Raw genomic sequence first — 23,172 nt, 5'->3', positions numbered from 1 at the left:
CACGTGCACGCACATGCACGGATGTGCGCCCGCATCCGCATGCACTCAAGAACGCGCTGCACTCGACTCGTCGCGTGTACCTGGCTACCTCGCATAAGCATAACAATTCATGGCAATCACATTCACAGGTTTGGTGTGAACGGTGCTCTGCCTGAGTCAGACCATCATTCACACCAAACCTGAGGAATGCTCTGCACTCGACTGATGCGCCAACTCGCTAAGTACCCACATGGCTACTTTGCATAACAATAGCTCAGGTAGTCAAGTGTGTTCAAATACGTTCTCAGATACATTCACACAAAACTTGTGAATGAAATGTGTTACATTCCATTCGTAGAGGCAATTAGGCATTGTCTTTAGTCTATGTGAGGGACATTTATGCGCATGCGCGGGAGTGCGCGTGCACGTGGCTCATTAAAATATAGTGCAACCAGTCAGCCAATCAGTAACGCACCTCTGCCTGTGTGTGTGTATGTGTTACCTGTGTGTTTGTGCGTATGTGTTACCTGTGTGTTTGTGTGTATATGTTACCTGTGTGTTTGTGTGCATGTGTTACCTGTGTGTTTGTGTGCATGTGTTACCTGTGTTTTTGTTTGTATGTATTACCTGTGTATTTGTTTGTGTGTACGTGTTACCTGTGTGTTTGTGTGTATATGTTACCTGTGTTTTTGTTTGTATGTATTACCTGTGTGTTTGTGTGTATGTGTTACCTGTGTTTTTGTTTGTATGTATTACCTGTGTATTTGTTTGTGTGTATGTGTTACCTGTGTGTTTGTGTGTATATGTTACCTGTGTTTTTGTTTGTATGTATTACCTGTGTGTTTGTGTGTATGTGTTACTGGTGTGTTTGTGTGCATGTGTTACTTATACCTGTGTGTTTGTGTGTATGTGTTACCTGTGTGTGTGTGTGTTTGTGTGTATGTTACCTGTGTGTTTGTGTGTATGTGTTACCTGTGTGTTTGTGTGTATGTGTTACCTGTGTGTTTGTGTGTGTATGTGTTACCTGTGTGTTTGTGTGTATGTGTTACCTGTGGGACTGCGGCACATGATGAGGGGGGTACCTGTTCCTTGGCTGTCGACACTGAGGGAGGGACTGTAGACAGAGGAGGAGGCTGTGGAGGGTTGACTGGCCTGGTGGAGGGAGAGAGGAGATGCGTTGGAGGAGGAGATAGAAGAGAAGGTATGGAGAGGGTGAAGAAGATGAGATAAACAGAGGTGACATGAGGACAAATAGCATTAAGATAAGATGAGATAAGCCTTTGCTGTCCCCTCTGGGGGACATTGTGTTTTTGTCCACATTTTACAGCCCAACAGACATCTGAACTAGAGTCCTCAACAAGCCTGGAAATTCAAATCCGAACCAAATTGAAGCCTGAGTTAAAGCCTGAGCCTGAGACTGACCAACATTCGTTATTTCCAGAAAAGGCTGTGCAATTCACGTACGGGCGGCTCAAACATGGTGCAATGCGGTGAGGGGGCAACCAATTGTCATACATTGACGGCTTGAACCCAGTAGTACCAGATTGGCTTTTTCGGCAACTGCAACTGAGAACTCTAATCTGACCTCACTCAAACAATGGACTGATGATGTGTAGGAGGTGAAGGGATACTCTCTCCGCTACAATGTGGGGGAAATGTTTCGTTTCATTATAAAGCAAACGATGGCTTGTTGGCATTGTTATCATTTTTCATTGAAAACAAACTATACTACGAGTTTTTCCTACACTAGAGTGTTTCCTACAGTGTGAAAAACTGAGATTACCTTAGGTAAAATATAGCATGTTGAGTAACTTTGGTTACAGAGAGATATGTGACGGCACAGTGGTGTAGTGGTTAACACTGTTGCCTCACAGAAGGCGGCTACGTGGCGTAGTGGGCAAGGCGCTCGCCACGGAATCTGGAGACGCTGGGCTTGCCTGTTCGAGCCCAGCGCTCCACATTGGCTTTCAGTTTAGCTGGTCGTCCGTACTAATACACATTGGCCGTATTAGGGGGTGGGAAACTGATGGGTGGGGATCGGGCGTTGTGGACAGCGACTCCTACAGGTCGGTTGGTGCGCCTGCGCAGTAGAATCAGGAAGTGTCGGGGGCAGCGTGAGCCTCCCACGCGTTACTCCTCGCCACTGAGAGATCGAGCTGCGCAGGTGAAAAGATGCGACTGCTGTTACCTCAAGTACCGGAGGGGACTTGTGCTATGTATGACTTAGTCCACATTGCAGCCGGCTTGTGGGAGGCAAGAAACAGCGTCCGTGACAGGGGAGGGTTGAATTGGATGATACGAAATTGGGATGGGAGAAAATATAGAAAATTGGGAGAAAAAGTGGATAAAAAAAAAAAAACACTGTTGCCTCACAGCTAGAAGGTCCTGGGTTCGATTCCCGCTTGGGGACCAGGTTGCTGTGTTGCCACTTACCCAGGTGGGGTATGTCACTTACCCAGGTGGGGTATTTCCCCTCCCGATAAGATAAACCCAATGGAAAAACATGCACAACAGATCGCTAACGCTGTCGCGTCCCTGATGAAGACGGACAGGAACACTTGGATTGGTCCCCGGGCGCGGTGCACACTGCAGCCCTTGTCTGCTCCTGGCTGCCCTTGGGGGGAAGGACGACGGGATGGGAGGTGCTGAGAACATTTAGTCAGCGATTCAGTGCATGTGTGTGTGTGTTCCTGTGGGTCGCCCATCGCATGTGTGTGTGTGTTAATCTGATGACAAATAAAGACTTCTTCTACTATATTATTTTGTTATATAAAAATCTATCCATACTGAGGAGGCATACTTTAAAATATATTTAAATTATAAGGCATCTTTGAGTAAACTTTGAGTATCATTTAAGTATCTTGAGGCTGGGGGCAGAGTGCCCTCTTTTTTGGAAATCACAATATGGTCACCCTATGTAACACCATATGATTACTTACTTAATATTACACAGTAAGTGTAATATTGAACAATGCTGTTTTAAAACTAAAAGTCCAGGAAGATGGTTACTGTCACCCTGTGCTCAGTGACGCAGTGAGGCACAGTGATGCATTGTAAAGTCTGATGGCTGTCGGAATGAAGGACTTCCTGTGCCGTTCAGTGCTACATCTTGGGATTCTTAGTCTAGCACTGAATGTGCTCCTCTTGTCAGCCAAGTCTGTGTATAGTGGGGAGGAGGGGTTGTCCCTGATGGCATGGAGCTTAGCAAGGCTCCTCCTCTCCGTCACCACCGCTAGAGAGTCCAGCTCCACCCCTACCACGTTACTGGCCTTCCTGACAAGCTTATCCAGCCTGTTTGCGTCCCCTGCACTCAGTCCACTGCCCCAGCAGGTCACAGTGTACAAGAAGGCGACCGCCACCACCGACTCGTAGAACATCCTCAACATCCTTGTACAGATGTTGAAGGATCTCAGCCTTCTGAGGAAGTAGAGTCGGTTCTGGCCCTTCTTGTAGAGTGCCTCTGCGTGTTTTGACCCGTTCAAAATGGTGGAAACAGGGGTCACAGATGCACTCCTCCTCCTCCCCAGATCCACAACCAGTTCCCTGGTCTTCGTCACATTAAGCTGCAGGTGGTTTTTATCGCACCATGTGACGAAGTCCACTACCAGTGCCCGGTATTCCTTCGCATCACCGTCCTTAATATATCCCACTATTGCAGAGTCATCAGAAAACTTCTGAAGGTGGCAGGACTCTGACCGATAGTGGAAGTCGTTGGTGTGTAGACTGTGAAGAGGAAGGGAGAGAGGAATGTCCCCTGCGGAACCCCGGTGTTGCTGACCAGTCTGTCCGACACACAGTTCTGTATGTAACAAGTTCCTAACTTTTTCTTTCCCCTATTATTTCATGCACACTTTATTCATTGTTTTAAATTATTATTTTCTTTTAAGTTATTTTGTGCATCACTCTGTTTGTTTTGAATTTGATGCAAATTTGCAATGCATTACTATGTAATGTTACACTTAGTAAATTGGTATGCCCATCTGTTATTTTTTTGTTGGGCTTTTATTAAATTTGTTCATGATTTCAGCATTTAGTTTTACAATGCTGTTTGCACATCTTAGTTACTTGAAGATTCTGGACAGTATTTCCCATTGTAGAAATAAATAAACATGCATTTCTTTGCATAAAGCAAGCATTTGTCTACTACTCTCATCTTGATAAGAGTATTAAAACTTGAAAAATATCTGTTTAAAGGAAAACTCCAAAATTTGGGGAAATTAGCTTATTTAACATCTTCCCTGGAGTTAGACAAGAAGATGCATACATTTTTGTCTCTCTGCATGCATTAGGCTTAGGTAACGCCTGGACCGTTAGCCTAGCTTAGCTTCATCACTGGAAGTGGGCCAGACATTACCCGAGTTCCCTACAGTCACAAAATACAACACCAAAACATTCCTGTAAACATGTCGTGACCTGTGTATTTACCAGGTCTCCCAGTCACACAAGTCACACGAGTCTCCCAGTCACACAAGTCACACGAGTGTCCCAGTCACACGAGTGTCCCAGTCACACAAGTCTCCCAGTCACACACAAGTCTCCCAGTCACACAAGTCTCCCAGTCACACAAGTCTCCAAGTCACACAAGAGTCTCCCAGTCACACAAGTCTCCCAGACACACAAGTCTCCCAGTCACACGAGTCTCCCAGCCACACAAGTCTCCCAGTCACACAAGTCTTCCAGTCACACAAGTCTCCAAGTCACTTGTGTGACTCATTTAATTATAATTTTTTTACTCCGATTTTTTTCCAATCCCAATCTTTTGAAAATCATGTGATCTGCCCCCACGTGATCGGATTGGGACATCCCTATCCGCAGCTCCTTCTCCCAACCCCCACCCATTCCAAATACTGAATCGAGAACCTTATCCTTCACTCTGTAATTTTTCTCTCCCATTACAGAAGCCGAGACCCTGACACTGGTAACTTCGAACCATCCGACTACATGCCAGCTGGACCAGTTACCCTCCCCACTCCTCCAGACCATAGCACCAGACATCCTCCCATTCCTAACTGCAACCATCAACTCGGGGGTGGTCCCCACCTCCCTAAAACAAGCCAGAGTCACACCACTCATAAAAAAACCAACCATGAACCCCACCGTCATAGGCAACTACCGTCCTGTCTCTCTTCTCTCCTTCCTTTCTAAAACACTTGAACGTGCTGTATCCAACCAACTTCCTGCTTATCTCTTACAGAATGACCTCCTAGACCCTAATCAGTCAGGCTTCCGGACTGGCCACTCCACAGAAACGGCCCTCATTGTGGTCACAGAGGCACTTCACTTAGCAAAAGCGAAAGGCCTCTCCTCTGTCCGGATTCTCCTAGATCTATCTGCAGCCTTCGACACAGTCAACCATCAGATCCTCCTCGCGTCCCTCGCAGGAATGGGAGTGGCTGGCTCTGCGCTGACATGGCTGATATCATACCTCAATGACCGCTCCTACCAAGTGTCATGGAGAGGGACCCTGTCGGCCACCCACCCCCTGTGGACGGGTGTCCCCCAGGGCTTGGTCCTAGGACCCCTTCTCTTCTCCCTCTACACTAAATCACTGGGTAACATTATCATGTTGCATGCCTTCTCGTGTCATTGTTATGCCGATGATACTCAACTCTTCCTCTCCTTCCCTCCCTCAGATATCCACGTCTCTGAGCGGAGCTCGGCCTGTCTGTCCGACATCGCCGCCTGGATGACGTCCAACCACCTCAAACTGAACCTAAGCAAAACAGAATTGCTCCACATGCCGGCCAAATCCTCCCCCCTGACCGACCTTTCCATCACAGTCGAGAATGCAGCTGTGACCACGTCCCGACCGCCAAGAACCTTGGTGTTGTCCTCGACGACCAGTTGAACTTCTCCGCTCACATTGCAGCGACAACCAGAACCTGCAGATTCCTCCTGAGCAACATCAGAAGGATCCGCCCCTTCCTGACAAAAGAAGCCACCCAACTCCTCGTCCAATCAACAGTCATCTCCCACCTCGACTACTGCAACATACTGCTTGCTGGCCTCCCGGCCACTGCCACCAAGCCTCTTCAACTCATTCAGATCACAGCGGCCCGCCTGATCTCAAACCTACCGAAGTCAGCCCATGTCACCCCACTTCTTAGGGACCTGCACTGGCTCCCCATTTTTGCACGAATCCGCTTCAAGGCTCTCAACCTGGCATACCGTGCGGCAAAGGGAACCGCTCCCGCCTACCTCCGGTCAATGGTCTCTAACTACACACCCTCAAGACCCCTACGCTCTGCATCTTCTGGCCGTCTCAGACCCACTCCTATCCGAGCTCCGGGAGGGTCATCAAGGAGAAGCCGCCTCTTCTCAGTCCTTGCCCCACAATGGTGGAATGAACTGCCCACCCCAGTTAGGACAGCCGAAACCCGTCCAATCTTTCGCCGTCGACTCACGTCATAAATCAATCTCTCCAGACTGTTTGACAAAAGTAGCGTTTTATTTTTCAAACGTATTAAATAACCATGTCACAACAGCAGTTATAATGTATATTATCATCAATACGTTAGTTTACCAATAGGTTAAAGTGTTATTAGATAGATTTTCATTTTCGTTTTGGTCTTGTTTAGTTCGCGAAAGTCGACCATTTTGGAAAATTTGAACGTCGGGAATTGTAGTTTTTTGCGGCCATTTTGTGGAGGACACCGAGAGCTTTCAATGAGCGTTGGAATTTTCCCGAACGACACTTCCCAAAAGCCTCTATGGGGTTTCAAGCAAATTACTTCTGTATAGGGATGTTCGATATTGGCTTTTTTACCGATATCCGATATACCGATATTGTCCAACTCTTAATTTCCGATACCGATATCAACCAATACCGATATATGCGGGGTTTCCCCCCCAAAAAAACTGAATAATCTCAGGTAATTAACATTACGTATCTCTTTTCGTGGAACTAACACAACATTATGCATACTTTTGACAATACATAAAATAGGAATTTGTTCTTACTTGCTTGCCTGGGTAAATAAATGTTAAAAAAAAACGATACCGATAATTTCCGTGTTTCCATTTCCAATTTCGATTTTTAATGCCAATATCGGCCGATAATATCGGTAGGCCGATAATATCGGACATCCCTACTTCTGTTTTTTTTTTATCCACTTTTTCTCCCATTTTCTATATTTTCTCCCATCCCAATTTCGTATCATCCAATTCAACCCTCCCCTGTCACGGACGCTGTTTCTTGCCTCCCACAAGCCGGCTACAGTGTGGACTAAGTCATACATAGCACAAGTCCCCTCCGGTACATGAGGTAACAGCAGTCGCATCTTTTCACCTGCGCAGCTCGATCTCTCAGTGGCGAGGAGTAACGCGTGGGAGGCTCACGCTGCCCCCGATACTTCCTGATTCTACTGCGCAGGTGCACCAACCGACCTGTAGGAGTCGCTGTCCACAACGCCCGATCCCCACCCATCAGTTTCCCACCCCCTAATACGGCCAATGTGTATTAGTACGGACGACCAGCTAAACTGAAAGCAAATGTGGAGCGCTGGGCTCGAACTGACGAGCCCAGCGTCTCCAGCATTTCGTGGCGAGCGCCTTGCCCACTACGCCACGTAGCCGCCGGACATCCCTACTTCTGTATGCATTTTTTTTATATCTCTTATTATTCGGGATAATAAACCACAACACTTAACGTTATTGACATATATTGAAGCGCAGTTAGTTTCTCTTCCCTATTTTTAGCATGTAGCAACAATTAGATTTGAAATTAGTTTCAAAACGGTTGCACCCTGATACAAATAAAAAAGCTACTGTACATACAGTAGATTTCATTATCTGTTCTTATGCACGCCTGGTGATACTAAATCCAAATTGAACTCGGGCATTTGAAATATAAGATTTGGCACAATCCATAAATGTGTGAATTGGCTATAATAAGGTAATTTATAAGCCTGCTATTCTATATTCTATAATAATATTTCAAATTGCATTGGTCCGGAGGGGAGAATTCAGTACTGTATCTACAAAACCTTCTGTTTAATCATCTTCCCTTTATTAATTTCCTTCGATTTTGTGTACACATGATCTCAAGAAGGTACTGAACGAGATCAGTGGCAGTTTTTCATGTCTGGTCATTATTAGCATGGTGTTATTCACTGTCAAAGATGCAAAGAAAAATCATAATTCATATTCTCCTTTGTTTCATCACAATTTAAGCAAGCCTAGTAATAGACACAATATTTCTGACACTGGGAATACATTCACTGAGGTCCATAGATGTCCCTAGATACCAAGAATATGCAAATGGCCCTTGTAGAAGTGGAGCCATATTCCATTAACTTAGGTAACAATTTTAGGCGGATTTTCAGAAAATAGGGCTCCGGGCTTAAGAGGTTAAAAAAAAGTATTTAAAAAAAATCTAACCCTAACTAACCTTACTGTCATGCACTAATAAACGAACCTACACTGTAGCACTCAACACTTTGATGAACATTGTTACTCGGCTGATATAGAGTTGTGCCCTTCCTGATGACTTGTCGTACAGAACTTGTAAGTCGCTTTGGATAAAAGCGTCCGCTAAATGACTAAATGTAAATGTATATTTATATCTGTACATATCCCTTACCTACTCTTACTAGTTATTCTGCCGGCCAGTATGACTACTACCATAGTGTGTTTATACCTGTATCACTGTACAAAATAATACTACAACTCTGTACATACTTATTTGATTAGCACTATACTCAGTAGTACTCATTGATATATTAAATACCCAGTTTAATCACCTGTACATTGTATATTGCTATTGCACTTTACTGTTACATTTGCACTCTGGTTGGATGCCAAACTTCTTTTCGTTGTACTGTACTTGTGCTGTATAATGACAATACATTTGAATATAATCTAAATCGAATTGTGGAGAAGAAGTCAAACAAATGATTGCTTGAATTAAAAAAAGATGTCCAATCAGAAGAAAACAACCTCCTCATTTCTGACTGAGTCATCAGTTACATCAGAAAAGCTCAGAACAAGGCAACCAATAGCATTGTGGAAATTAACTGGTAAATTACGGTGTGTATTATACGCCAATCACTCTCTGGCTTTCTAAAAGGTGTGTGTACATAATTTAATAACACACTGCATGCATGTACACAATGATCACAAGCTAAATGTCAGCGAGGGGTGTGTGAACGAGATGGCAACCTTTTCTCAGTGCAGATGAAAAGAGGCCGACACGTAGTCCCTGATACAGAGGGAGAGTGGCAGGAACTGTAATCACTATAATCACTGGCTGCCATGACGTTCAACACTTCTCATCTGATCATTTCCAGCTGTATTTGCATTGCATGTGCAGACCCTTAGTTGAATTATTTCATTCCTGTCCTCCTTGAGGCCCCGTCCACACGAACGCTGGTTTTAATATAACCATGATTGTATGTGCGCAGTTGCACTGTTCGGCCACACACAACCGGGGATTTGCTACACTGCAACCGCGGTCTTTGAAACCGGTGGCCAGGGTGAAGTTGTGCGGTTTTGCAGTTGCGTGTGGGCATAGCAACCGAGGTTATTCCCAGTGTTTACAGCAGAGCTGTCGCAATTATTCCCCATGTTCACGGCAGACCGCGGGGTAGAGAGATTAGAGCAGAGCCAACTACACCAGTGTTTACAGCAGAGCTGTCCCAAGTAGCGTTATATGAAAATGATTGTAACAAACTTTTGTTCAAAACGTATCGTCTGTGTTGAAGAGTGTTGTGATCGACTGATGTCTGTTGACGCTCAGAGAAAACATGTAGCTGCAGCTAAACTAAACTCATGTGTTGTCAAGTTATTGTTATAAGGAACCCAGTCCAGACTGCATCCCCTTAACAATTGTTTGTATTGAGCCGTATTGTATTGTACCCATTCTGCAATGTGTTAAATAACGTTTGCATCCATTTCATATCGGTAACGTTACCACATTACGTTAGCATTTAAGCTATATACTATACATGGATATAGCCATTCACATTAGCATGTAGCTAACAACACCGGCGGTCTTTTGTGAGACTAAACTATCCGCTCTTGGTGGTAAATTGTGTTGCTGATGGTTTTGTTTCATCAACAAAATGAGAGGCAGAACACACAGTGAATGTATCCGTTTGTTTATTGCAGTTTCTTTCTTTGCTGAAAATATATGTTCCGTTGGCAAAATTATCAATAGGGTCCAGCTATGTTTCTAAACAGGAAGTTCTTCTTCTTCTTCAGTGAATTAATGGCAGATCGCAACCACAGGAAGTTTAGTGAGCGTTCAGCCTTTTTTGATTGGTTGAAATGGCCTTCATGTCTGAACAACATCGCCGCCTACTGTTTTGGCATTGTACTAAATGTATCGGTTGCTGGGTTCCCAGCTCTACCGTGAGTATGCAGTTATACACGGTTGTTCACCTGTGTTCACCGTGTGGACGGAGTTTTATTTTTTCAAACTTCGGTCATATTAAATCCAAACGCTCGTGTGGACAGGGCCCACTTGTGGGGGGTGGGGGGGGACTTCAGAGCAGTTCAAACAAAGGGACGGTGAGAGACAAAGACGTTTGAAGTGGGGGAGGCTTTACTCTAATGAAAATCTCCACATAGTAGAACACAGTGTTCTGCTCACCGTTTCGAGTTCTTCCGCCTCCGTCTCTCCCGTGGCGCTGCTGAAGCTACTGGTGCTGGATGAGGACCGGGAGATATTGGGTCTGCCACCGCTGGAGTCCTTCAACTTGATGAATGGCCTGCAGGGGGAGAGGATTGAGGCGGCAGTAATTAGAGAGGGAAGCTACCGGAGACGGAACAAAGAACAGAGGACACAGGAGAGGATGCAACAGATACTGCACACAGTTATCCAGAGATATGACCCTGGGCAGGAAGCATAGTCCCGCGGTAAAAGATATTCAGATGTGATCTCACACAGTACCTGTCTTTGTTGGGGCAGATCTCTGGCGAGCTGGGATTGGACGATGTCTCCGACCTTAATTCCTGTGACAGTGGGCAGATCTCTGGGGTCTTCGGGTCACTGCTGACAAAAGAGACACATTATTCAGGATGATGATGGGGAACATTAAACTGTTTCCATTGACCACATTCACACAGCGGATATTTTGCTCTTATGTCATGCTCAGGTTGGGATTTCTTTTGTGGAACAGGGTGGAAAGGAATCTCAACCTGAGCATGACGTAAAAGCAAAATGGCCACTGTGTGAATATGGTCAATACAGAAACAGTTGCCTCTGTGTTGGCAGCAGAGTCCCCCCAATGTGGATCGTGTTGAGTGGATAGACCGGTAGGAGCCAGGGGTGATGGATGGCTGACCTGCGTGTGTGCCTGTCTGTGGGCGACTCTGTGCTGGAGTGCAGGCGGGGGAACAGTCCAGAGCGGCGTTTCACTGGGCTCTTCAGGGGAGACTTGGCCGACAGCGCAGGAGGCTGAGCATCAAATAATGACAGAATACTTTGTGTCATACAGTGATAGAGGTTCAAAATAAATGTTAAGTTACTGTGTAACAAATGTTGCTATATTCTTTCTGTGCAGCCTTCTCTTATTCAGGGTGCTTCCTTCTCCATAACCACCATGACCTTTATTATAGTTATACACAACAAGTGCACCGGCAATTTAGAGATGCTTGGAAGGCTGTGGATGGACAAATCTGCCATTGCAGCTTGACCGACTGTGTGACTGAGGTGAACGAACACATGCACACACACAGATGAACCAGTGAAACAATCAACAAACCAACAAACCCATAGAGCAGAGTGACTGCTCCCTAAGAACACCTCAGATTACTGTCACCCCGGCACGCCAGCACCTCTACTTCCTTAGACATCTAAGGAAGTTCAAAGTGAGTCAGAATATCTCTTAGCATGCAACGTTAACGGCCCACATGTGGGCCCTCTTGAGGACGATTTGCCCACTGGCACTTTGGCGACCTCTAGCGGCTCGGGTGTGCATATTACATATTATATACAATATATATATCGAATTAAAGCCCTATTTTTTGCCTGTCGATAGTCGTTTCAGGACAAAATCCGTTCAGCGGTTTTTGAGTTACATGCCAATATGTGAGGTGTGTGCCAAAGTAGACGTCAGACTTTTAATTTTTTCAAATACCACTCCCAACGCTCCAGCCTCTACCTCCGTCAATCATTTGGCGATCTCGAAAATGATTGGACAGGGTTGTAACCAATGAGTAGGGCTTTCCAATGGTATCCCACAGGGGAATGAGTGAATCAGGGATCTAGGTGAAAAGTTACGAGCCAAAACAGGAAGAGAATTCTGCGTTGAATGCATTGAAGTCTATGAGAAACTCGTTTTCTGAGCTCTCTCACTTTTTACCAAAACTGCTTCTAATCACTCATTTCTGAACTGACTTTTATGGAATTTGGACATGTACTACACAAGACTTCAGGCTATAGACCCAGGGTGCTTTTTCAGCCATAAATTTTTTTTGGAAATACTACTTCTGGACTACTAACTACTACAGAAAACTACTACTACAGAGTAACACGTTTTTTCTACAACTCAAGTTCAGACCTATGTTACTCTATTTCATTATCACTAAAAGTGAATTTTCTTTATTATATCAGAAACTTCAGAATGTCATCTTTCAAAAGAGTGCTATAAGTATAAAGTATAGTATTTTGGTTTGCAAAAAAAACAAAAAAACTAAAATGGCCCCTTTTGGAGGCGATTGTTAAGAGGTTAAAGAACATACGGTTATCCTATAACCATAGTTATATGAGTATAGCGAGTGCTCTGCTCGTAGTGGAACATATCCCATAGCCAGTCTAATACTGAATACATTTCTTCACATGTACACACCAATCCGCCTGGCCACACCCCCATCTGCTCCTCTACATAAGCGGGGATGTGGCCATACTAACAGCTCCTTCCCAAGTCTTTCACCACCGAAGGCGAAGACCACGGGGTCCTCAGTGAGTCCGAGCAGAGTGCTTGCTATACTCATATAACTATGGTTATAGGATAACCGTATGTTATATATCGTATTAGCTTACGCTCTGCTCGTAGTGGAACACAGGAGCTGAGCAGAGCGGAAGCTCGACAAAATGTACCCGCTGAGGCCCCCCACAACCATCAGAACCGGGGAGGACCCGAGCCCCCGGACCCCCCTAGTGGAGGACGGGAGGGAATCGGATCCGACCATGCAAAGAGGGTTTAGCAACTCAACGCACAGGGTGAGCAGATCGTGGGACTTACCTTCCCACAGAAGAACCCACGACTACACAGGCGCCACTAGGGAACGAACGGGGAAAAAAAAAAAAAACCTGTTACAATCCCTAATATCACGGGGTCAAGGTCAAGAACCCAACCCTGTGGCAAGGCCGTAGCAGCGGAGCGCGAAGGAGGACCCAGCCCCAGGAAGGGTTAGGACCCCCCGGAAAAAGGGGGCCTGGTGAGGCCAACGACGCCGCAGCATCGAGACCCCACCAGGCGGTCTCTGGTGACACCACCCCCCACATCGCCAGTGTATCGGACAGGGCCCATCCAAGAGCAGGCCCTTCCCCCCTACAGCATGCCACCCTGAAGCCCTCAAGAGGCTAGACCCCCACAGCGGGACCAGGCAGCGCATCGGGGAGACAACCCCCAAAGAGGTTGATCCCTCAATCCAGGCAACAGGTCAAAAGAACTCGACCTGTGCCTGGAGCACTGCGGACTAGACAGGTGCCTAAGGGGTCTGCTGAAAACAGCACCCCGGCGGAAGGGGCGTTCGGTATGCTGTGCACCATGTTGCAGCCTCCACAAAAAAAAACACCCTCTAGAGGTGCCGAGGCAGAGAAGGCTGACACGATTGGCAGACGTCATGAAGGGTGCGGGCCACACTCGCAGGCAGACGGGGTCAAGCCCAGCCTAACCCGAGAGTCGACTCCGCTACCAACACACCTGGAAACCAACCACCACCTAACAGGAGGCGGTTGTTCCTATAACCCCCCCAAGAAAAAACTCCAAAACACAACTGCGGGTATACACCGGCTATACAGCAGTACAAGTGTTTCAGTTCTTAAGAAGGGGTTAACTCAGGCCAACAGGTCGACGAGAACGAGTCCGGACCTGGGCCCGGCAGACCGGGACGTATACAGGGATGCCAGAGGGGTACAAAACCCACCTCGACAGCCCCCTCCCAGCCCCGCCAAGCAGGAGAAGAGAGGGGCGAAAAAAAGAATGGAGAAGGACCAGGCTCCTTTAGCACAGCGCAAGGTACAACACAATATGGACCAAGCAATAGTGAAGGATAACACGCAGTGATATAACCACGAACACCTCCATAACATCAACCCCTGCAACGCCCGGGCCAACCCGGCATTTCCCCCCCGAAAAAGCACAAGTCCTTCAGGGTACTAGAACAGCAGATCTGCACCCCAGCGGACAACGGGTTAACTGACCTGGTCCGGCGCGACCAGAACCAGTCCTGTGTCCTAATCACGCCACCATCCCCAGTCCTAAGAGGGGGGTAGGTACGTGTGTCGATCTAAAACATCACAGAGGGCGCCACCAAGGGCGCCACCAAGACAGTCGGAACATAAAAGCACCACGCCCGGTGGCCCACCCCAAAAGCGTGAGACCCCTCCGCCAATGCTTTGATCTATTCCGTTATCTCCCCCCAGAGATGAACGAGAATCCATCGAGACTAACCTAGTACACTGGCGCTCGGAAGAGACAAACTCCATCCCAGTTGCCCCATGAAAACAGCGTTTCAATGATGAGCAACCAAGGCGCGCAAGCCCACGCGTGATTCCACACAGAAGCACCGAGGGCCAGCACTATGTACACGTCGAGACCCAAAACATATCAATGGTAATTCTAACAAGAACCCAGATAACGTTCCCTCCAAGCCGCCTGGGAGAGCGGCAGGAAGCCGGCCAAGAGACACACATAGGGGTCCCATATGACGCGTCTGAGGGAAAAACACCCCTGTCAAAACTGCTCTGTATAAAGAGAGGAGACAGGGAACCCCCAGAGAGACTTCCCATGTGAGTAACAATTAGAAAAGATATATGTAACATTGAGCCACGTGACCAAAAGCTCAAGACATATGCAACAGAGCGCAGAGCAGAAAACTTTTCTTTAAGTTCACACGCACCGCATAACTCATCTTGACAACAACAGAGGTCCACAACATGGAGCCTGAAAATAACTCACGGAAGTCTCACAACCAATAGAAACGCACCCAGTGACGTACTCTATGGCGGGGGGAATTCCGTGACCCACCTGCCCAAATATGGCGTGGGACCAGGGAACTCCCTTTCCCCCCCGCCCCACTCTCCCTACCCTGTGACACGCTGACCAAACAGTGCGACAGAAAGCCCGAAGGACAGGAGTCCCAACCCCCTGACCAATCAGAAAAAAGGGGAGGGAGGTTTATCAGTTCACCCCCTCATGACCCCACACCCTGGATACGATGAAAAACAACCAGCAGCGATGATACCCGCGTAGCCAGCATGCTACATGAAAAGCGTATATCCACTAGGATAAGCTAAACCAATGCACGCTAGCCACAGACGATAACTCGTTTGCGAACAGGTTTTATATACAAGGCTTTAGGCTCATGTGCGAAACACGTCACCCATGTTTTATGTCTAATAAAAATACATACAACATACGTTTAAGAGAGGGTAAAGACCTCGGTACAAGCTACATATACAAGCACTTCTGTAGGCTAACACTCTAACCAAGTTGTGGACTCGATGCCATGTTTCCAATGTAACAGAATACACACAACCCCCTCAGATAAAACGGTAAAATTTACCATTACAAGAAGAACACAGTCTTCTTCATGATGAGGGAAGACAAGTCTTTCGACCGAGTGCTAGCCACAGGCCTTGCCAAGCACACATATATATAGCGACCAGAACGATTTATAAGACAACTGTCCTACTCACTTAAACAACACACAACCCCACAGCTAGGTGAGGGTTTATACACTGTATCCCCAATATATAACAGTGAATAAAAACACAGTTTGTAACAAAAAAACAGTCCCCCACCAGGAGGGACTTTTTATTTAGTAACAAAATTATATGTTGGGGCGGGGAAGGGAACAGGGGTAAACAGGGGAGAGTCACTAACTGCGCCTGCCGTGCGCAGCATGGTGCTTGCCCCCACGGGGAGCCGGAGGGACGGTTCTGGGGCGCCTGGTCACGTCGATCAGCACGGTGCTTGCCCCCACGGGGAGCCGGAGGGACGGTTCTGGGGCGCCTGGTCACGTCGATCCCTACCGTCACCTCCGGGCGTGGGGCGGCTGGCTGTGGCGGACGAGGCACTCCCTCCACTCCTAGCCTTCTTGGACAAAGGCCCAGCAGCGGCGGCGGTGGTGGTGGAGGCAACGGTCGCGGTCCTCTGCCGGCGTTGTTTCCGTCGGCCATCACCGGTGGCATCGGGTCGGGGGAAATGGGGTTGGAGCACAGCGCCCTCCTCCTCCATCTCTCTGCAGGCAGCCGTCATCTGCTGCATGGCCGACCCGAAGAGCCCAGCATCGGAGAGGGGGGCCGTGAGCAGGGGAATCCTCTTCTGTTCCGGCACCCTCGCCTGCTCCAGCCAAAGGTGGCGCTGGGACAGAGTGGCCAGGGCGCGCCCCTTCCCGGCGGCTATCGCCTGCAGCTGGGTAAGGTGCAGGATGGCTCCAGCCGCCTGGGCATGAAGGTACTGTTGATGGTCGTCCAATACCGACCCGCCCGCCATCATCCCCGACATGTTGGACGTCGCAGCTAGGCTCTGAGTCGCGGCGATGTACGCCTGGTCACTCCAGTTAGCCATCTGCCTAGCCGATTTCCCTTGGGGAACCGGCTTCCACAACGGCTCCCACACCACTTCGGGACAAAGAATGGATGTCATCGGGCTATCAAGCCGAGGCACCCCGTCCTTTAGTCCCTGGACCAAACCCGCCACCCGTGTGACTGGCACGTAGGCGGGGGTAAGGCCAGTGATGCGGGAGATTACCTGTCCCTGTTTCACATAGGCCTCCATTGACGGGAAGAATGGGCAGACAACGCCCGTCTCTCTCACAGGACGACGTTGCCAGAGATTATCTATCATGTCATCAGGAACAGGTGCAGGCAGTGGCTGCGGCAACGCCACGCCATTAGTGGCTGCGGCGGCCGCCATGAGCTCGGGGAACAAGGCACGCAACTCCCCTTGCGCACCTCCCTCCATATCACTCGCGTCCCTCACGTACGGGAGGCTGCCATGTCGGGCGCCACCATCCGACGCGGCAGATAGCTGGGCATCTTGTTTCTGTTTTTTTTCTCCCATCCCAATTTAGTCGTGCCAATTCCCCCTCCCCTGTCTTGGCCGTTGCTCGCATGTGCCCCCACTGGTCGGTCGTAGGGAGGGTTGAAGAATCTATCGCATGTCCCCTCCGATACATGCGGAGTCAGCCAGCCACTTCTTTTCACCTGCCAGCGCGGACTCTCATTGGCGAGGTGTAACGTGTGGGAGGCTCACACTACCCTCACCATCTCCTGTCCTTGCTGTGCAGGCGCCCTGACCGACCTGTAGGAGTCGCTGTTTACAACGACTAGATTACCACCCATCGACTCCCCTCCCGCTGACTCTGCCAATTGAGTCAGTATGACGGCCGGCCCAAGCCGGAGGCAACGCTGACAGCCGGATTCGATACCGGTGTCTCACGCGTGGGTGACGAGCGCTTAGACCGCTGCGCCACCCAGCCGCCCACAAAACTTGAATCTGGAAACTGTTCCACGCAATCCTTTTCCCTTCACCACTACTACTCACAGTGAAGGTGCTCTTGGTGCATTCGCTGGTGCTCTGGGGCAGGCCGCCTCCACTCTGGCTGGCTGGGACTCCCCCTCCAACCCCTGGGCTCCGGTGGCGCTGAGCACCCACCATGGTCTCCATGGAGTGGCTCCTCACACGCATGGCCCTCTAGAGAGAGAGAGGGAGGGAGGGATGGGGAGGGGGAAGACAATGAAAGGAACAGAGGGTAACGTGTGAGTAGGGGAATATAAGGGGGACGAGAAGAGGACAAATTACATGCGTCTTCTTTGTTGTCTCCGTGTTTCTGTCCGTAATCACAATAACTGGCTCCTTTCTTCTGATCTGATTTGGGCCTTTTTTTAGAAGGTAAACGTTTTAGCCACTGCTGTATGTAGTACTAAGGTACGGAATCCCTATAGAGGCCATACATTCATACATTTTATTTACTCCGTTCTCCCGTGATAACGAGTTAATTTAATTAGTTTTCTTGTGATAACGGGATAATTTTCTCGAGATCTCGAGATAACAAAGTCAGTTTTCTCGTGATAACGACTTACTATTTCGTTAGCTCGACATAACAAAGATCGTTTTCTCGTGATAACAGATTAATTTATTTCAGGGGGGTATATGACAGGTATAGACAGTACTGTTACATTTGTGACATACAAGATATGCAAATATACAGTACTGTTAAACAGAGATACTAACAGAAAATATATACATACGAGGGGGAGGAAACTGTACATTTGGAGATGGTGGGAGGGGTTTGGACATACGGGGGCCGTTTCGAGTTGCAGCCTCCCGTAGGTGCTCTTTGAGAGCTCACTTTGATTGCGCCGCCGGTAAAGATGAAGCCTTTGCTAACCGTCTTCTTAGATGATGCACACTGATGTGTATATTATCTGTAACAGCAAGGCATAAAGCTATTTCAGCCTGCATGTCAGGCCTTGATTGAAGAGATATGTGACGCGGTGATCAATAGCCTCCTGCTCCTAAGATCCTTTGAATGAATGAATGAATGAAAACTTTATTTAACAGATTGCAGAATGGGTACAATACAGTACGGCTCAATACATACAATTGTTAAGGGGATGCAGACCTGAGAAAGACGTTTGTCTTGTTTCCATCAGGGTCCCTCGTGACTGTGATGCACCGCAGTCACGAAAGGGGCTACCTGCTCCTCTGACATTGTGACACTGAATGATGTTTCCTGCAGTGATTTAATATACTAGACTATCGTTTCGCTTTCTCGAGATCTCGAGAAATAAAATGTATGAATGTGTGGCCTCTTAGGGCTTCCGTACTAAGGACCAATAATGGTGACAGACAAGATTTATGACTGAGGGATGCTAGGTGGGGATCACAAAGCCAGGTTGACGACTCAATATTGAGTCTCCTCAACCTACCAACCTACCAGGTATGCTTTGAATATTCATGACTGGAGGGCGGGTTAGGTTGACGTGTCATTTATTAAACTGCACAACATTTCAACTCCGGCTCAGATATCATCTCTCCCAGTCGCACAGAGGTTGTAGGGACCTAACATGGGCGTAACTCATGAAGATCTAGTCAAAACATTGTACATAGTTGATTGTGCATCACACTCAGGGTGAGTCGTTCATTTCCCCAGGTTATGAAATTACAATGAGATCCTGAACTATTTAACGATGCTATTGCACCACACATACAGCAGAGGGCAGACTTCCCCCAAAAAGTAAACAATCTGGAGGCAGATTGAGTGTATGAGCCAAGGATGTTGGGTTTATGTCATTCATTGGAATTCTGAATCTTGTGAGATGATGGGCTTCAGTCTTTCAACACATAAATACAACAAACAGTGTCATGTGGAAGCTTGTTTATTATGATAGTGGTGATCTTGTTGTGATGAGTACTAATACAGTAATTCTGACAGGTAATATGCTGTAACTGCTGTGGCAGCAATGAGAACAGCGCCCCCTCTGGCTGACTGGAGGAAGGGCAACAACGCCGTCCGTATGTCCTGTGAATAGTGAGAGCCATATGGTCAGACTGGGACACACACATCATGGTGCTCCTATTAACATCAATTAACCTCTCACTGTGCGTTGACCAGCAGGCAGAAAGAAACAGAAGGGAAATAAAACGAGTGGGAGGGACAGACACAGATAGAAAATTATAGAAAAAGATAGAAAATTATAGACAAATATGTAGAACCAAACATTTTGAAAATGTTGGACCAAAGGACAGAGTGCTCCAAGTCATCACATGATAGGCAGACATGTATCCACACACACACACACACACACACACACACACACACACACACACACACACACACACACACACACACACACACACACACACACACACACACACACACACACACACACACACACACACACACACATGTAAACATAATTATGCTTTGTAAAGGTTATTCTGTTTAATTGGGGGGAGGGGGTTATTGGGGGAAGGAATTAATTTCATAATTGGTTCATGTATGTATGTATGTATGTATGTATGTATGTATGTATGTATGTATGTATGTATGTATGTATGTATGTATGTATGTATGTATGTATATATGTATGTATGTATGTATGTATGTATGTATGTATGTATGTATGTATGTATGTATGTATGTATGTATGTATGTATGTATGTATGTATGTATGTATATATGTATGTATGTATGTATGTACATCATCTAATACACATGCACACACACACACACACACACACACACACACACACACACACACACACACACACACACACACACACACACACACACACACACACACACACACACACACACACACACACACACATGTAAACATAATTATGCTTTGTAAAGGTTATTCTGTTTAATTGGGGGGAGGGGGTTATTGGGGGAAGGAATTAATTTCATAATTGGTTCATGTATGTATGTATGTATGTATGTATGTATGTATGTATGTATGTATGTATGTATGTATGTATGTATGTATGTATGTATGTATGTATGTATGTATGTATGTATGTATGTATGTATGTATGTATGTATATATGTATGTATGTATGTATGTACATCATCTAATACACATGCACACACACACACACACACACACACACACACACACACACACACACACACACACACACACACACACACACACACACACACACACACACACACACACACACACACACACACACACACACACACACAGACAAACACATCCATGGAAAATCCATCTAGGTCCCATATTTTGTATCTTTTCAAGAACTGTATACAATTTCCTTGAACCTGTGGAGTTTGTTATTTTTTCCCCCTGAAGAAACTAGTCTAAATCTAATTGTAATTATTATTATTTATTTTCCAGCATCTCTATCTTCCCTTGTTGTTTTTGGTGAGTTGTATTGACCTCTTCACCGATTCGCTACCCAACAAAGAATGTACCCATTCTGCAATCTGTTAATAAACTTTTCAATCAATCAATCAAACACCAAAGTGTAAACACTTTTACACACTGGGCAGTAGATTAGGTATAGGCAGTGTTCCTGGCTCCAAAAAGAAGAGCTGATTGATTCATTGAAGCGAATTAATTGTTTGTGTCCCTGACAGCTTGTTTAATCAGATCTGCAAACAATCCTGGTCAAACAACAGGGAGGAGGCCTGCCTTTGTAATTATTTCCTAGCACATACATAACATGTCAGACTGCCAAATCCACACCAAGTCTAGGCAAAAGCCACCTTCTATGATTTAAGTAAAGAACACAATAACTAGCTATGAGAGCACAGAAAATGTAAAAAGAAAAGAATTAAAAGAAATCCATAATCTTTCAGTTGCTTGACATTTCTTTGAGCAGGCAGCAAAAGAAAACAGTGTGTTGTGATGCTGCTGGTCAACTAAATGTCAGTAAGAGAAGATAAGCTTGTGCAGCTTTATGTAAGGAGGTCAAACCTTTTTCTGCTGTCAATGAAAATATATATTTTTGAATCGGTGGTGAAGCCAATATATATTTAAATAGCATATTCCACCTCTGTGAGATGGTCTACAACATTAAAGACATTGAAACTTTTGTTTTTAGTGGCGAAATAAAGAAATACAATTTTGTTTATGTAATCTGTAAAAATCTTTCTGTAATCACTTGACCCGGCTGTAATCGTTCATGGAGGCAACCTTTTGAGCAATTGAGGATTGCAAATAGCAGCAAGAGAACACTTGTGTGTCGCTTTGGCCACATTGAATTCCTAATACGTGACGGCACACCCATTGCCTTTTGGTTAAAAACTCAAAAGTCCCAAATGGAAAGAATAATCCGATTTCACATGGTTGTAGTGGAGACTTGGGGTAACATTTGGAGACAAAAACCTTGTTGCTGGCTCCTATTTAAGGGACGTAACTATTTGAATAAAAAACGCAGACCCCATTTTCAGGCAAGACTAAATTCTAAGAGTGGTCGAGAGCACTCTTACCCAGATAAGAAACATTTAAAAAAGCCTACCATTCCTAATAATAATAATACATCAGATTTATATAGCGCTTTTCCTAATGCTGAAAGACACAAAACAAACAATACAATACAATACAGTTTTAGTAGATACAATAAAAAAAGATATATAAAAAGGTGAGAGAGGAAGGAGTTCATGGGTTGAAAGCAAACCGTTGGCCAATTGCCCCCAAATACGACTTTATAAACCCAGAACTGTTCAATAATAATAATAATTATTATAACTTATTGCGTGAGTTCTGCTTCTGAAATGGATTATATATTGCTGTTAGAACAGTTAGATGCTGGCTGCCCAGGCGTACGCATAGAACACATATTTACAACCTATCTTCTCCTCCCCCCTCTCCTCTCCTCTCTTCCCTTCTCTTCTCTTCTCTTATCTTCTCTGCTCCACACCTACATGTTCTGAGCGCACTCAGGGTTTTAGCCACAGGGACCTTTCAGAGAGAGATGACAGGTGACAGATCCTGCGCAGTCGTTCAGTATTGACAAAGCCTACTTTGCTGGAACGATTTATTTCGCACTATACAGTATGTATACCGTACGTATAAGTATAAGTATAAGTCTTTATTTGTCATCATCAGATTAACACACACAAGTCAAGTCACACATGCGATGAGCGACCCACAGGAAAACACACACGAGTCACGAGTCGTGAGACGTGTGTGTGTGTGTTTGTGTGTGTGTGTCATTTTGAGTCAGTCGCAAATCGCTTCCTGTTGAATGGATCAGAGGCCGAAACTCGTCTGTTTTACACACGCCTCATTCGCCTTATAAGGAGATGGTGGGCGTGTCTGTATGCAAATGAATTGAGCACGAACGTGCATTTTAGTTTAAGAATGAGTGGGATTCATCATGCAACACACCTAGTTTTTCTCAATTGCTTTGGTGCATTTCTCTGATCAGAATTAAAGTTCTCATAACTGTTAGTTCAACCTCCACAACATTTTGTAATTTGTGCACATCATAGTAGCAGTTTCTCATTCCTCCGAACAAATTGCAAATGCTTTTGGAC

The 23,172-nt window shown here is 46.2% G+C and overlaps 1 protein-coding gene across 8 annotated transcripts in view; it reads right to left on the bottom strand.

Annotated features, from left to right (window-relative positions):
* The window catches only part of rap1gap2a (RAP1 GTPase activating protein 2a), a 518,359-nt gene that overhangs the window by 8,254 nt on the left and 486,933 nt on the right, over positions 1 to 23,172 (bottom strand). For 5 of the 8 annotated variants that reach the window (XM_084313633.1, XM_084313636.1, XM_084313638.1 and 2 more), the window contains 5 exons: positions 17,700 to 17,849; positions 11,265 to 11,377; positions 10,871 to 10,972; positions 10,571 to 10,688; positions 1,029 to 1,131 (listed from right to left, as the gene is read on the bottom strand). In XM_084313633.1, coding sequence (XP_084169759.1) covers positions 1,029 to 1,131; positions 10,571 to 10,688; positions 10,871 to 10,972; positions 11,265 to 11,377; positions 17,700 to 17,849 — 586 coding nt within the window. Of the gene's footprint in view, positions 1 to 1,028; positions 1,132 to 10,570; positions 10,689 to 10,870; positions 10,973 to 11,264; positions 11,378 to 17,699; positions 17,850 to 19,550; positions 19,681 to 23,172 lie in introns of those variants that run through there. The other 3 variants (XM_084313635.1, XM_084313634.1, XM_084313640.1) reach the window with 3 other exon arrangements.

Source organism: Notolepis coatsorum, assembly GCF_963971535.1.
Source record: "Notolepis coatsorum genome assembly, chromosome: 1".
NCBI classification, from domain to species: domain Eukaryota; kingdom Metazoa; phylum Chordata; class Actinopteri; order Aulopiformes; family Paralepididae; genus Notolepis; species Notolepis coatsorum.
Note: the sequence above shows the minus strand (reverse complement) of the source record. Positions and strands in the feature narration are given on the sequence as shown.